This window comes from Marmota monax, unplaced genomic scaffold, assembly GCF_021218885.2.
Source record: "Marmota monax isolate L192 unplaced genomic scaffold, Marmota_monax_Labrador192_F-V1.1 WCK01_AAM20220418_F8-fsc00062, whole genome shotgun sequence".
Taxonomy (NCBI): Eukaryota; Metazoa; Chordata; class Mammalia; order Rodentia; family Sciuridae; genus Marmota; species Marmota monax.
The window spans coordinates 1,456,175-1,472,403 of NW_026695221.1; the positions used below are offsets into that span (position 1 = coordinate 1,456,175).

The window sequence follows — 16,229 nt, forward strand, 5'->3', positions numbered from 1 at the left end:
TTCCCCACTCATCAAATTCTACATATTGGCTTTTATCTTTCAAAAGAATCATTCCCATGCCTAAAACAAAAGGAAAAAAGTTCAGAACAATCTTTTTATGCTTTTCCTCTGCCTGTGTAATAAGATACACACTTAAAATACACACTTCAGAATGGAATTTACAAGTGGAATTTTACATTTTCTATACTGTCCTCAACACATTTTCCCATCTTTACCTCTTCTCTTTCTCAACGTGAATCTTAAAGTCTTCATCTAGACATACATCTTTCATTTCTTTTATTGTGGAAAAATACACATAACAAAATTTATCATTTTAACTATTTTTTAAATGCACAGTTCAGTGACATTAAGTACATTCACATTGTTGTGCACCATCACCATCAGTCATTGACAGAACTTTTCCTTCATCACCAACTGAATCTGTCCCCCATTAATAAACAGTAGTGTCCCCATTTCACCCTCCTCTCAGCTCTTAGCAACCACCATTCTACGTTTGTTCTCTATTAATTTGACTATTTTAGTCAAATTATATTACATATAAATAGAATTATCCCATATTTGATCAGTCAAAAAGGTGACTGGTTTGTTTCTCTTAGCATAATGTCCTTAATATTTATCCTTAAGGTTTTACCATACAATAGAATTTGCTTTTTAAAACATTATATGATAGTCCACTGTATGAATATACCACATTTCATTTACACATTCACTTATGGACATTTAGGTTGTGTCCTAGTTATTTTAGTTATTGTGAATAATGCTGTTGTGAACATGGATGCATTAATATCTGTTTCAGATTCTGTCTTCAATTCTTTTGGATATATAACTAGAATTGGAATTGCTGTAACATAGGTAATTATATATTTAATATTTTTGTGCATGTGGCTCTGGATATTGCACCCAGGCCCTAGCACATTTTAAGCACATGCTCAACACTGAGCTATACCCACAGCCCTATGTTTAATTTTTTAAGAAATCACCATTATTTCCAACACCTTTCTTTCTAACATAAAACTACTCAAGACAAATCTACTACAAGGAAAAAAAAAGTAATAAGTTCCATAGCCAACTTAAGTGCCATCTAGATGATGCTCACTATTACTGCCTTTTCAAAGTAATATGAGGAAACACAGTCTTTAGTGGTGATATGTCAATGCTCAGTGATTATACCTCCCTCTCTGAAAAGATTTAAAAAGAAGAATCTACAGACACTGCTGATGGAAGAGGGTGAATGACAAGGGGAGGCACAGGTCTAGTATAGTCTGTACCGTCCCAAACCCAGGCCTTCACGTGATAAAACAAGCTCATTGATGAGATGGTATCGTATTAAGACCTGGGATCATGTGTTCAGTAACAGAGGAGTCTGCTTTATCCCAATGACATCACATAATCTCAGGGTTGCACCTAAACCTTAGCTGTTGTGTAATTTTTCACCCCAGAGGCCCTGGCATCACTCCCTATCCTCAGCATTTCTAAGAATGAAGCAGTAAAAACAATCCCCTGTACTTACAATGTGTTAATTATTGATATTTTTACTGTTATCATTATTTCATGATATTAAACCCAAGACCATCACTGGGCTATACCCTCAGTTCTATTCATTAATTTTTAAAGACCTTGTTATACTGTGTTACATTTTATTTTCTAATCATTCCCCCCAAAGATGGAGAGGACAGATCTAGAATTAGAATTCAAATCTATTACCCATTTTTCAAGTGATAAAGGTAAGGCACAGAGCTCAAGATCACATGATGTTGTGTGCCAGAGCTAGATGGGGGTCGGTGTGTCCTAATACCCAGCCTGGGGTGTGGCTGGGGCCAGTTTAGCTGATTATTGAATTTTTAGGAATTTTGTTAAACACAGCTAATATTTAAAGTTAAATGACATAAAATTATAATTAAGTGAATTATGGTAAAAATAAGGGTAATATATACTAAAAACTCAACGTTTCCTAATTATTTTCCTAGACTTCACAATGTTCTTTGCTCTTGAAGAAATGTACACCCTATGACTCTATATGATGGTGATGCTATGTAAAAATCGCTACTGTACATTTCTCCTCACCTCTGTGTTCAGGGATACCAGGTTGGCAACTGGAAATTGGCCATGGTGGCAATACTTGACTACAGAAACTGAAGATGCTACAAACTGAAGAGCTTTTCTCTGGAGCACCCACTGTTGAATATTTACCAGTACATCATAGCTTGCACTTTCTTTCTTGATACCCACATAAATAGATCTTAAGAAACAGGGATATTTTCAGGTCCTCACCCAAATGGGCAGGTTCTGGGCATGGTGGAGAAGTAGCAGTGACAACTTACCGTAGCTTCACATTCTGTCCTGTGTAGGACTCATACGGCTTTTCCACGTGAGTAAATTCAAAGTCGAAGGCCTGCGACTGGGTGATCTCTCCGGGCCGAGCCAAGTCCTTCACCAGGGACACAAATTCATGGTGGTTCCCACGGTCATAGTAGAGTTCTGAAGAGAGAGCAATGCCTTCCCTATCAGACCAGGGCTACATAGGCCCTAGTGAGGGCACTGCAGGGTGGAGGTGCCACTCTTCTGAAGGGGCTTGCCCCCAAACAGACCCCTTCTCTCCTTGTTTTTAGGCTTTCCCTTTTTCCCTGAACCCATCCCCTTCACTGTTGATTATCCTTTTACATTCCTAATTTTTGAAAGTATATTCATAGTTATATAACTATATTATCCTGATGATAATCTTTTTTAAAATATTTATGTTTTAGTTGTAGTTGGACACAATACATTTATTTTATTTATTTATTATTATGTGGTACTGAGGATCGAACCCAGGGCCTCACAGGTGCTAGGCAAGCGCTCAACTGCTGAGCCACAACCCCAGACCCCTGATAATAATCTTGCAAAATGATGGATCAGGCCTTATCACCCATTTAACAGAGAAGAAAACTGAGAAGTTGCATGGTAATATGTCTGGATTACAGCCAGGGAGTGAGATTAGAGCAGGCCTCCTCTGGAACTACATCTGTATTTATGATTGGCTATAGTGAGGATAATAACACAACCTACTTTATAAGGTTTTTGTGAGGAGGTGAGGGTAATGTAGGTGAAGGATTTAGAACAGTATCTAGTTAATAATAAGTAGATCCACTAGCTGCTGCTCTCACTCAGAAAGGCAAGCATGTGGTCCACCTAACATGAAAGTTTTAATGTTACTCCCTCAAACTATAAATCAGTGGTGTTCCAACTTCAATGTATATCAGAATCCCCTAGAAGGCTGATTAAAACTCAGACTGCTGGGCATCAGGACTAATGTCTTTGATTCAGGCACCTGGGGTGGGGTCTGAAGATGTGACTTTTTAACCAGTTCTCAAGAGGTGCTGGTACAACGTTTGAGAAGCAAAGCTCTAAATTCATCCTCCTCACAAAACATTTCTGATATATATTCATGATAAGCTCATGCTATCGTTTGTCCCACATTATTTTATGTCTGTTTATGTTCTGCTATTTAAATAATAAGTTTTGCTGTACAGTCTTTCTTTTCCACTTTGGACTGAAAGCCCTTTAAAGACGAGTCCCTTATCTCCAGATGACCCTGCAGTGGTGAACAGTCAACTCTGACTGTAACACCCCTTTGGTATTTCACTCCACTTCCATATGAATTTACAATGTATTATGTGGCTATAGTTTATGGCAGATTTTCCTATGTAGTTATACTTTGACCAGTCTTTTATTACAAATGATTCCCTTCTTTTTCAAACACTAAATGGTTTCAGCTGTCGACAACATTCTGAGTAGTGAGCGATCATCCATAAATCCACTAGAGGGAGACGACAGCTAGAAACTATGTTCAGGAAAAGTGAGCAATCCAGTAACTGTCCTCCCCGCCACACCGCCAATAAACCTTTGAAACTGTCCTCTCACCCCCTACCCCCAATAAACCTTTGAAAGGATAGAAACAGACACTCAGCCAGCCCCAGTGACAAGGACTCCTTTACTCGCCACTGCTGCCTAAGCCCTGGTTGATGGTACTGCCTTCTATGTGAGAATTGAACTCTTAACTTGGGAACATGGTGCCTCAGTTCCTATGTGCTAGATTACAGCCCTATTTCCAGGGGACAGAAGCAGGCAGAGCAAGGCTCCAATGTCCATGAACTTTAAGTAGTAAATAATAAAGTCAAGAGGAAGATGGGAAAAGAAGAATGGAAAAATACACAAATGTGACCACACAGTCCAAAGGCAATTTGAGAACTAATGCAGGCTGCCAGCATTTGAGGATCTTAGCAACAGTGCAGAAGCTCTCTGCCTGCAGGGGACTTGGGCAAAAGAAGTCCTTTCCTGCATAGCATCACTTTGTCCCTAGTTCTTTTCTTCCTATCACACATTAACATCAGCTCTTCATCATATGCCACAGAAGAGTGGCAAGTATGTGATCTGAGCAGTGCTAGATTGGCCTTTTAAATTAATCAGTCATAAGCTATTTGCTGATTGGTTTTGTCTTGCATAAATTAAAACAGAAAGTCCAAAGTTGTTCTAAAAAGAGATTTGAGCCTAAAAAGACAGTGAACTGTCCTAAAGAAGCAACAATAAGCCATCCCTAATTCTTCCCAACCATGAAGCCATCAGAGACATACATTTCAGGCTAGAAGTAGATACTGGCTTTTTTTTTTTCCCCCAAGGTAACTTCTCTTTCTTTAGTTTTCTTCTCAGTTCAATAGGAGGAAATAACTTTCACACTTAGGATATTTTCATGGTAAAATTTGCCAGCAACGAACAAGAAATGAAGTTGCCACTTTGGAAGGAAATTGAGCCAGATTTACATCACAAGTTGATCTGTTGACAGATACCCTGGAACTCACTACTGGGCTAGGATCACATAGAGTCCAGGCTTCATGTTGGTCTTAGAAGAAATATAAATCAGCAAGAGCCTCCTTTACATCTGATTTTAATAGCCTGGTTGCAGGTTGGTAACCTGGTAAAGATTTGTGTTTGCCATAGCCTGCTCATATCTCCCAGCCTTGCTAAACCTGCAAGAACAATCATACCTCTGGGCTTCCTTCCCATACCCAGTTCTGCTCGGGACAGCTCTACTCCAAGCCCAGCTGGTAATTTACTAACTAGGCCAAAATCAATCTATTTAATCTCAATCTGCCTTTCACTTAGTACTTTGAGGGTTAATGAATTAAAATAAAAGTCTCTGGAGATTTTAAAAGTATAGGTTTGATTGGTACTGAGTTTATCAAAAACTTTTTAAAAAACTAGTTAGTATCTATTTGGTTTTAGAATACAGTGATGTTCATGTTTGGTTTATTTAACCCCATTAGTCTCCAAGATGGGTCAGATCTGCCTTACATCCTTCACCAGTGTTCCCCAAAGGATTCAAACTGAGAAATGTTTTTGTCTGCTTCTAACAATTCAGTTCCTCCCTCATTGCTCTTTACTTAATCTTTCTAAAAATGTGGGCCATTAGTTGGGTGGAATGACTAGATCTTAGACCTCAGGTTTTGAACTGGAAGGTTGCTTCACTACACAGTCCAAGCCACTGGAAAAAAAGTATGCTAGGTACTGGGAGGGTACCAATGTAATTCAAAAACTTACTGAAGATAACAAAAACATACACAATGTAAGTGAATAAATAAGATCCTACATTCATAATAAGGGCCATATTAAACTATTAGATCTGAGTAGACAGTGCAGGATCAAATGGACCGTGGTTCTAACAACTCCTATTTTCTCACATACAGGAAGAGATCAATGTCAACTTGACATAAGAGTGTCATTGAAGAAAGATGCAAAAGCAGATGAATTGATATTAGTTTTGGTGATTTTATTTCTTATCACAGTTCTCTCAGTGAGGATGCTGCTCTCTTGGGTACATACCAGTTATGAATCATTGGAGTCCTCAGTGGTCTTGATTAAGAGCTGTGCCTAGTTCCTTAATGCCTCCTCCACAAGCATAGTGGGATGTCCAGATGCTTAATGGTAACCAGCAAAGCAAACCTGCTTACTCCCTTTCTTTCATGAAATAACTTTGGTTTCTCTTGGAGCAGATAAGAAAAAAAAATCCAGGGAACAATTTCTGTAAATTCTTAGATCTGACCAATGTATCCAGTTAACAAATATTTATCGAGCACCTTCTATGAGTTAGCCACTGGGTCTAAAGTTTAGCCACTAGAATGATGATGACTGAAGATCTCTGGCTCTCAGGCAAGGAAGACAGAAAAGGTTTTTGTTTTGTTAAGGCATATCCTGCTTTAAAAGAGGTACCAGTGGGAGGAAGTTAGCCTGGGGAAGTCAAGGAAGGCTTTCCAGATGGGTATGATGTTTGTTGGACTTGAAAGAATGAGAAAATATGTGGGTGAAAAGTCATACTTTGCAGAAAGATGATAATATACAAAGTGAAGATCTCAACATTGTAGAAGGAATAGGATATGTTGAGGAAGATACAAGTGGTGAGGGTTAGTGAGAGATGAATTTGAAAGATGCTGGTGCCAGCTCATAGTTTTATCCTTGAACCAAGAGGGAGTCAAATATGAAGAACTTTAAGGAGGGGACTGACAGTGTTACAATTGCCTTTTACAGTTCATCCTTACTGAATATAAACTCAAGGAGAGGAAAACACAGACAGGAATATCAGGTAGGAGGCTGCTTAATAAAGGGAGTAGCAGAAGAATGAAAATAAAGCTCAGATTTAAAATAAACTACAGAGCTGTTGAAGAGGACGAAAATTTAGAAGAAAACTGGATGCATAAAGATCTACAAATGACTTGTACATTTCTGTGGTCAAATGGACCCAGGTGACATTGGACAAGGCCTTGGGTTCAATCCCCAGCACCACATACACACACATATACACACACACACAAAAAAAAAAAAAACACCAGGAGAAGCATCAGCATGGGGTAGGAATGGGGAGCAGAGATGTTTCTGTTTGAATATGTCTGTGAAGTACCTGAGGATATCAGACATGTTTTGCAGGCAGCTAGAAAGACAAGTAAAACTGAGAAGAGAGTTCCTGTCAGGACAAAGAAACCATTTGGGAGTCATCAGAATATAAATTGACACTTAAGTCATAGGTGCAGAGGAGATTACCAGAGAGTGAGAAGCAATAGGGGATAAAAGTTCTACTTCCTCTAAAACCCTATTTAAAATCAGTCGAAGGGGTTCAGTACTCAGTAACTTTCTTATACCTCTGTATCACTCATATTGCCACTCCTCCAAACTAGCAGAAGATCCACCCACTTGATACACAAAGAAGGCAATGAAGGAGAAAACCACAGGACCACAATTTCAGTGAAGTTACCCACGAGCCTCGCTCTAGTGCCTTGAGGTCAGTACATAATGATTGTCTTAGGTGGATGACACAATACTTCATGGACTGCTTTTTCAGGGGAGCCAGGAGAATAAAATAAAAACATAATAGTTTAAGAAAAGTCACTTTATGTCTCCAAATTGTCTGGTATGTCTTTACTACCAATTTTAGGAACAGAAACTCCCGTTTATATCAAATATAACTAGAAGATTTTTATCTAATGCCTTGTTCTTGATCAAGAAATATATCGAAAAACCAAATAATAAGAAAATCACCCACCACCCCCTATTATTCTACAACTTTCTTTCATGAAATAACTTTGGTTTCTCTTAGAGCAGATAAGGAAAAAACTACATTCTTTTAGCACATAGCTGGGATTGGCTCTCTATGCTATACCAGACATGACTTACCCACAATGCAGAAGCAAGAATTTTAAAGCAAAGGCTGAAATATGCACTCCCTCTAAGCAGACATGATAAGCTTATTGGGAAAGGATATAGGAGGTATAGGGGGAAAGCAGTATATGAATGATTATAATTGAATTTGTAAAATGGAAACATTGCTACCTCAGCTGCTATTATTTTTATAAAGGGATCAGCTATAAGGGGTGTGAGTCATGATTACCTAAGATGCTCAACATAATCACTGAGTGATTTTATTATCCTTGCCTTACAGTTCAGAAAGTTGAAGCCCAGGGAGAAGTCTATACTCCCCAGAATCTCATAGCCATCTTATCCCAGAGTGCCCAGGAGCCCAGGAAGAGTTATAAGTGGAAGCAATAACAGAAAATTTGGTAAGGATGATGTCTTGGAATTAAGGAGTTGGACAAGAAGCCAGAGACACCAAACAAGTTCCTCTGCCACCTTTTCATTTAGACCAGAGGGAAAGACTTTGATACTGTTCCTTCTAGATTGGTGCATTTCATATTATCTGGGGCAAGGGATATTCTGGGTTATCTTCCACATATTAGGAAGCTCCATACCACCTTGGAGTGACAGTACAGACACAGCTTAAACATGCCAGTCTACACTAGTATTACAGAGGCAAAGAAGTGATAACTTTAAAACACCTATTTTAAAATACCTATTATCAAGAGGAAGAATTTCTTGACTATTTTATTTGTTTGTCATAAAATGCTTTGTATTTATCCAATCTATACTGGGTTCTTTACAAGGGGTGATTTTTACCTTCTAGTAGACATATGGTAACATCTCAAGACATTTTTTTTGGTTATAAGTGGAATTGGATGCCATTGGTGTCTGGTTGGTAGAGACTGAGGATGCTGCTAAACATTCTGCTACAACAAAATGTTATCAGCCCCAAATGTCAACAGCACTGCTATTAAGAAACCTTGTCATTTAACCAGTAGCAGAAAAGCAAAAGGCGTGAAAACTAATCTTCAGCCCCATTTCTGGTATAGTAACAAACCTCTCATAGTCTGCCTTTAAAATAACAGCAAAAAAGTTTCCTATAGGATCAGCCAGTCCTCAGCCTAATTTATTTTCTTAAGTACCAGAGGCAAAATGCTTGGGGTTAGGTGGTGGACTTCAGAGCCAGGCTGCCAGGACTCCTTTTTCTTGGGTTTCTCCTACCTCTCTCTCAGTGTTTCCTACCTCTATAAAAGAGAGGAGGGAAAATGCTTTGCTGAACTCTGAGGATATGAGAGAGTTTAATAATATTTCCCAAGGAAGTCTCTAAAAACAGTGTCATATGAGCAGCATGGGGTATAGGGCATGGTTCTCTGCCACAGGTGTTTATGGCTCACAGAGTATTTACTGCGAACCTATTCGTGATCTCTTGACAAAAAAAAAAACATTTATTTTAGAAGTGCCTGAGCATTTTAATCACACACAAGTCTCTAAATAATCTTAGAATTAGAATCCAGTTTTGATGGGCAGCTTTCAAATTTTTTTCTTGTTACTGCCTCTTACTGTCTAGTTCTAATAGTAATAGTTAATAGTCATGTCAAAGATTGTTACAGAGCATTGAAAAATAAATTTTGATCATTTAATTGCTGCTTCAGAAACATCATTTCTTTGGCTTTAAGGAGAAAATTAGATGACTGAAGGACAACATTCGAATAGAAGTCTGAGAAATAGTCTATACTAGGCAGCTGGATTGAGGTAGAAAATTATACCTCTTCTTTTTCAAAACAGGCACAAGATAGGTTGTTTAGAACTGAGATAATACAGAACGGGTGAGTCTTTTCTCCCACACCATATCTAAAGAGAAAAAGGGGACTAGTTGGGGCACAGCTTAACTTTGGGTCTGACAGCTGTAGTTGTCCATGCAAAGGGAAAGCCAGAATTGAAAAATTGTTTCCTCCCTAACACACCCACCTGCCGGTTATGCCCAGAGCACCTCATTCTGAAATCCTGGGGGCAAGTAGCAAAGCTGGGAGCATGCTGAAGAGAATACAACAATGCCCAAGGCCAGGTGCCCATCTGACCACATGGCAGGGCGCTATCTCCCGCCTTTGGCTGTCACCACCTCCCTGGCATTGCGCTGTCACTTTGGGCAGGGAAGACAGTAACGCAGGGGGAGTCACCCACGGGCGGGACTTGTGGCTGAGCCCCAGGCCTCAGACTGCAGATGACAAGCGACTGTGACAGGCCTTACTGGAGCTGGGCCCTGAAACACTCTGGTCCCCGCCAGCCCTCAACTCGGCGCCAAGCCCCGTCTGAACCGCTCCAACAGAGGGTGGACGGGGGCGAGGGAGGAAGGGTGGTCCACTCACCAATCTGCCCGATGAACTCGATCTTGATACCCTGGTGCTCCAGGCGCTTGTTGGGGTTCTTGAGCGCAAGGCTCACCTTTCCGGAGACTGTCTCTCCGTCGTAAAAGAGGAAATATTTCTCTTTCTTCCCGTCCTCCGTCTTGTGCTCCGCTCGCTTCCTACTCTCCGCATCGTTCAGCAAGATTTCCACCTCCACGCTCTGCCCAAAGCCGAAGAAGCTCATCTCACCGCCAGACAGGGCAGGTCTAGGTAAGGACCGCTCCCTTCCTCCCGGGCGCGGGCTGCCCTAAGGGACAGAAGGCCAGAGGGCCAGCTGCGGCAGCGCCTTCGGCGACTGGCACCGCAGCTTGGCTCCGCCGCTGCGCTGGGCGACCACCGACTGCGTGTTCCAACGAGGAGGTGGAAGGCAGGGTGAGGCTGGAGGCTGCGGGCTGCAGCGTCCGGAGCAGCAATGCACGGAGGAGCAATGCAAGCCGGATCCGCTGGCTGCAGCTAGCAGGCGAGGGTCGGCGGTGCAATGCAGGGGAGGGCAGCCTTGCAGAGCCGTGTACAGTTCCACCGCCCGGTGCCAGCAACACCGCAACCTGCCTAGCCTCCCGCGGTGCAACGCACCGAGGTGCTTCGGCGGCTCGGGGCGGGGGTGGGGGGAGGCGAGCTTCGGCCCGGATGGGAAAGAGATGCCACGCGCATGCGCACACCTTATTCTCCCTCTCCGGCCGCTAAGCCACCAGGAGGTCTGCTCCTGTGCGCATGTGTAGTGCTCCCTTAGTTGACATGGCAGCCCCGACTCTTTCCAGCAGAATTCCGGCCCAACCATTCCGTAAAATCCGTGTGTTCTCAGAAGACTTTTGGTTGTTTTTTCCTTTTCATCTTAACTCGATAGACATTGGGCTACCATGACATTCAGATATATACAATGTTCGAGTGATGTCTGACCGCTCCAAGGTAGTTCTTTGACAGGCACGCGAAATGTCGCTTGACAGAGAGCAAAGGTGACTTATTACAGGAATCACTCTGTCTCAAATTCTCCTTAGATCTCCTCCCACATACAAAAGTGAGACGGGACTTAAGTTATTAGGCTTTAATTTAGTTCCTGGTCCTGCCTTAACGAGAACACACACACACACACACACACACACACACAAATCACCCCGTGGAACCTAGTTTAAGCCTCCAGTCTTAGCCTCAACCTCATTCTTTGCGCATGCGGCGAACGACCCACGTGATTGGTTGAGATAATAAAAGCCACCCAGCCTGGCGGTGGGTCGGTTAGAAATTCCTTATGTGCTGATTGGTCCGCAGGAACGTCTCGGAGCGCGCGCGGGAGCGAGCTTTGAAAGTTGGGTACGGCGGTGGCAAGCCGGGCTTCAGAGATTATGGTGGCCCTGCGGGACCTTGGGAGCGGCCTGCAACCATGGTTCCCGTTGGATCTCAGCCTCGGTAAGCAGACGCAGCCGCGAGTCCCTGGGAGCAGGACTAGGGTTCCCCAAGGGAACCTCAGCCCGGGTCCGGGTGCAGATGGGGGAGGGGTGGGGACACTAAACACTCGGCCTTGTCTGGGATCTCCAGGATTGTGCCGCGCCAGGATCGTGACCAGCTTGATTTACCGTGGGGTCTCAATATCGTTAGTTAACCGTTTTAAAAAAGAGTTTATGTTGGTTGATTTCTTCCACTGAGTCTGCATCTGTTTTTATGGCCTCCCCGATTTCATTCTTGGACATATCCATTCTCATCTCTTTCTTTAGTTTTAAATCCCAAATTTCTTTCTTCCTCTTGACTTATTTATTGTACTTCCTGTTCATAAGCATCAACTAGATGTATCACGTGTGGACATCAAACGTCACAAGAATGAAACTGGGATTCCTAAAGCCAGCTAATGGCACCAGTCAAGCTACACTTTCCCTTTCATGAACGCTCACCATAACCGGTTGTTCTGCTTACCAGTTCCATTCCCGATTCTGCCATCTGGGCCCAAGCCTTCATAGTCAACCTGAGAAATTTCTGGAGTATCTAATGTTAACTGTTCCTGTCCACTCCCTACACTGTGCAGGGCCACTTTTGAAAAAACAACTGTTTTCTAAATAAATGTCACTTTATTTGGGCTTATTAACTTGGTTATTAGATTTTTCAGAAAGAAGCATCCGAGGCCATCATTGATTAATTTTATTTTTTTGTAGAGAGAACTTATAGAAAAGCCTCATCATTAAGTGTGTTCAAATTTCATTCCCCAAAGCTTTTTAACATCTAAAAACTGTTTTCTTTTTTGATATTTTTATATGGTTAACCTAATTGCCAGTTATGGTTTAATTTTTTCATAACCTTTACTACTTTCTTTTAATGATGTAACATTTGTATTGCTGTAATTAAATGTGAATTGTGATTTTTGTCTTCATGAATGTATGTGACAACTTTTACTTGCTTTAAAGCACTTTTATTTTCATTACATTTTTCCCTAGAATGGGTACACACAGTGTGGGAACTGGACTTCACAGAGACTGAACCACTGGATTCCAACATAGAAGCAGAGATCATAGAGACTGGATTGAATGCCTTCACAAAACTTTATGAAAGTCTTTTTCCCTTTGCTACTGAAGAACATGAGTCCTCGGAGGTAAAAATAAAAATAAAAATTATTTTAAAAAATTAAGTAAGCCATCTTTAGGTGTTAAAAGTAGCAGTCATTATAATTTTAAATTTAGCTTTTTTCATTCACAATTCATAAAGGATACAATAAGAATAATAAAGAATATGGTTCATTCATTGCAACATCTTAATAACCTTCCTTCGAAAGATTTAATGTGCTTGTTGTTGATTTTTGTTTTTGTTTTGGTTTTGGTTTTTTTGGTACCAGGAATTGAACTAAGGGGCACTCAACCATCGAGCCACATCCCCAGCCCTATTTTTTATTTTATTTAGAGACAGGGTCGCTCTGAGTTGCTTAATGCCTTGCTTTTGCTGAAGCTGGCTTTGAACTTGCAATCCTCCTGCCTCAGCTGCCCCAGCTGCTGGGATTACAGGTGTGCACTACACTACTACACTTGACAACACAGGACCACTTTTTACCACAGCAAATTAAGCAAAAGTGTAAAGGCAAAACCAAAGAAGAAAATCAGACAATCAAAATATGAAAAAAAAAGGCCAAAAATAATAGAAATAACAATACAGACATGCCCTAACTGAGAAATGATTAGATGAATTACAGGTTTCCAAAGATTACCTTTAAATATTGAGTTCTACCTAGTGTGCTTATTAATACTTAGATCATTAACTTCTTTAAAAAAAAAAAAGGGGGAGGGTGCTGGGAAGTATAATTTAAAAAACAGATATTAATATTCTTGAAACATTTAAATTAACAAAAAGTGTCTTCATTACAGGTTGTATATACTTATTCAAAACTAAATTATCCCCAGGGAGAGAAGGGGTGGGTAATAAGGAAGGTGGTTATGATCAAAGCATTTTTGTGCATTATGAAAATGTCATAATGAGAACTGAGCATGGTCATGCATGCCTGTAATCCCACTATTTGGGAAGCTGAGGCAGGCATATTGCAAATCTAAGGCCAATCTAGACAATTTAGCAGGACCCTCTCAAATTTAAAATAGAAAACACTGGTTAGGTAGCCCAGTGGAGAGGAAAATCCTAGCATGTTATGAGGTCTGAGGTTCAATCTCCAGTATCTATCAATCAGTAAAATGTCACAATGAAACTCATTGTTTTGTACTATTAATATGTCCTGATAATTAATTCATCTTTGTAATGCTAAGCACTTCATTAAGTACCTTAGAAGACAGTTGAGATTAAGGGTACAGAGTCTGTCCCTTAGTAAATAGCCTTTCCAGAAACACTTGAGTACTGGTTAAAGTGAATCTAATGACCACATGTAGCTGCGGAGAGGGGAGAAGTACAGTGCCATCATTAGTCTAGGGAACCTAGAAGTATTTTGTGAATCATATTGTAAACAATGCTCCAAAAGAAATGCAGATATCATCTAATAGGGCCATGGAAAAGGGACCATGGTAGGATTGGAATGATTGTAGAAAGCAGTCAGCCAGAGGTGAGTCTTCACAGTTGGGTAGAATGTGAACTAAAAGAAATGAAGGAACGACACAATGGGAATATGCAGAGAATGTTGAGAGAATTGTGAGTGTGTGGCATGTGTCATTTTTAAAATGCATGGTGGGATACAGAACGATAAATTAGACTGAAAATAAACAGATCATGGGTAACTTTTTTTTAACTACAAAATGTTTTGTTTACAACTTCTACCTTTAACATATTTGTGCACTTCTAAACATCTAGAAAGACTAGAGGTTTCAAATAAGGTCTTAAGTTTGTTCACTATATATATAGTAGTGTTAAATAAACTATACACATATAACAATGTGTATCTCTGAAAGTATCTTCCTAATTAGGATCATTCTGGCTTAGAATCCTTCCTTTCTTCCACTTCCTTCTCCTGTGTCACATGCTATAGATATAGGCACACACAGATGTTACAATTTCACTTCCAAAAGTTCTTTTCGGAAGACTGCCTTTCTATGAATTTTAGCACAAAGTGTACAAAATGTGTGTTTATTACTTTTTTCATATATTAACATCCTCTATTACTATTTAGAGACTAGATATTAAAAAGTTGGGACCTCTTTGTCTGGTATATATACAATATATACAGTACAACAAAGTTAAATGAAATGTGCATTATAGGACAATGTGTAAGTTGAAATTTTTTAGCATGCTTTTTTTTTTTTTTTTTTTTAAACAGCATGTTGGTTCTTTATTTGTGTGTGTGTGTGTGGTTCTGGGAATTGAACCCAGGGCCTTGTACATGCAAGGCAAGCACTCTACCAACTGGGCTTTATCCCCCTTTTAGCATACTCTTAATGAAACACCTTTTACAACTTCTCCCCTCTCACCTCCCTCAACCCAGTGAACAAGTACTGGCAATATTCTGTTCAGAAATGGTTTAACAATTCCAAACACAGTATTTCCCATCAGTTTTTGTTTTGTTTTGTTTCAGTTGTAGATGGACACAGTACCCTTATTTTATTTATTTATTTTTATGTGGTGCTGAGGATTGAACCCAGGGCCCCATATGTGCTACACAAGCACTCTACCACTGAGCCACAACCCCAGCCCTTCCCATCAGTTTTTAAAAGCTGTTTACAAAAGGTCTTATTCTACTTCTACTTTTAAATATATGAATTACTTACAAATATATAGAAGCACCTGTCCACTATGTACACAGAACTGTTAAATAAAATTGTACACATAGCAATGGTTATAATCTTCTAATATGCTATTTTGTCTTTGAATCTTTCCCTCCTTACTTTCTTCTACTTTCAGTCTAGTAGGCAAGTACAGGCATATGCAATGCTTGGAGATCGTTGAACAAATTCATGTCCAGAAGTCATTTACAGAGGACAAGCTTTCCTGTGAATTTCAACACAAAATATACAAAGTGTGCTAATTTTACTAATTGGTTATACACTGGTAACCTCTAACATCAATAGATTTACATTATATCCACAGCAAAACAAAATACACAAAACATACATAAAATTGATATCTGAAAATGTCCAAGTAGGAACACACTAACATATTACTTTTTGTGATTGCTTCCCTCCCATCTACTCCACATCACTGAAGAAGTACAGATAGTACTATACTACTCATAGAGATGGTTTAACAGTTCTATTTGATCCTGGGTAACCTTTAAGTGAGGTTTAACTATGGAGTTTAGAAAACTTTTGATAGGGTAAATATTGAAAATGAGTTTCTGTTCTAAGCATTGTAATATATTAACTCAAAGTCAGCCCCAAATGGAAGAGATTACAGTGAGCAATAGAGTAAATAACATGAGCATATTAGTTTTAGGACAAATATTCTTGACTGCAGACAAAATGAAGTGGGGGAAAAAATGTATACAGAGAGATCCTTGAGAAACTTTTATGGTAGTGTAGAGTGTTAATGGTGTGTTCTTGAGTTTTGGTTGTGGGAACACAAAGAAAGACTAAAAACTAGGGAATTTTATTGAGATAAAATTAATAGGACTTTGTGAACTAGGAAGCCTTTGTCAGATATCTAAGGCATGGTGCAAAATGCTAAATTGGCAGGGAAAGAAAAATTGAAGTCAAAGATCCCCAAGATATTAAAACTAGAGGATGATGATATTGTTAATCATGATGAGAAGTAAGGGAGAAAGCA

General features: G+C 40.0%; 2 protein-coding genes across 5 annotated transcripts in view; one reads left to right on the plus strand and one right to left on the minus strand.

Annotated features, from left to right (window-relative positions):
- Vps26b (VPS26 retromer complex component B) overlaps positions 1–10,248 on the minus strand; it is a 20,398-nt gene extending 10,150 nt beyond the window's left edge. For both annotated transcript variants that reach the window (XM_046432638.2, XM_046432637.2), the window contains exons 1-2: positions 10,026–10,248; positions 2,322–2,478 (exon numbers count right to left, since the gene is read on the minus strand). In XM_046432638.2, coding sequence (XP_046288594.1) covers positions 2,322–2,478; positions 10,026–10,248 — 380 coding nt within the window. The remainder of the gene's footprint in view (positions 1–2,321; positions 2,479–10,025) is intronic.
- The window catches only part of Ncapd3 (non-SMC condensin II complex subunit D3), a 79,010-nt gene continuing 72,915 nt past the window's right edge, over positions 10,135–16,229 (plus strand). For 2 of the 3 annotated variants that reach the window (XM_058575301.1, XM_058575302.1), the window contains exons 1-3: positions 10,135–10,274; positions 11,328–11,465; positions 12,482–12,636. In XM_058575301.1, the coding sequence (XP_058431284.1) occupies positions 11,402–11,465; positions 12,482–12,636 (219 nt within the window). In that variant the 5' untranslated portion in view covers positions 10,135–10,274; positions 11,328–11,401. Of the gene's footprint in view, positions 10,275–11,327; positions 11,466–12,481; positions 12,637–16,229 lie in introns of those variants that run through there. The other variant, XM_058575303.1, reaches the window with a different exon arrangement.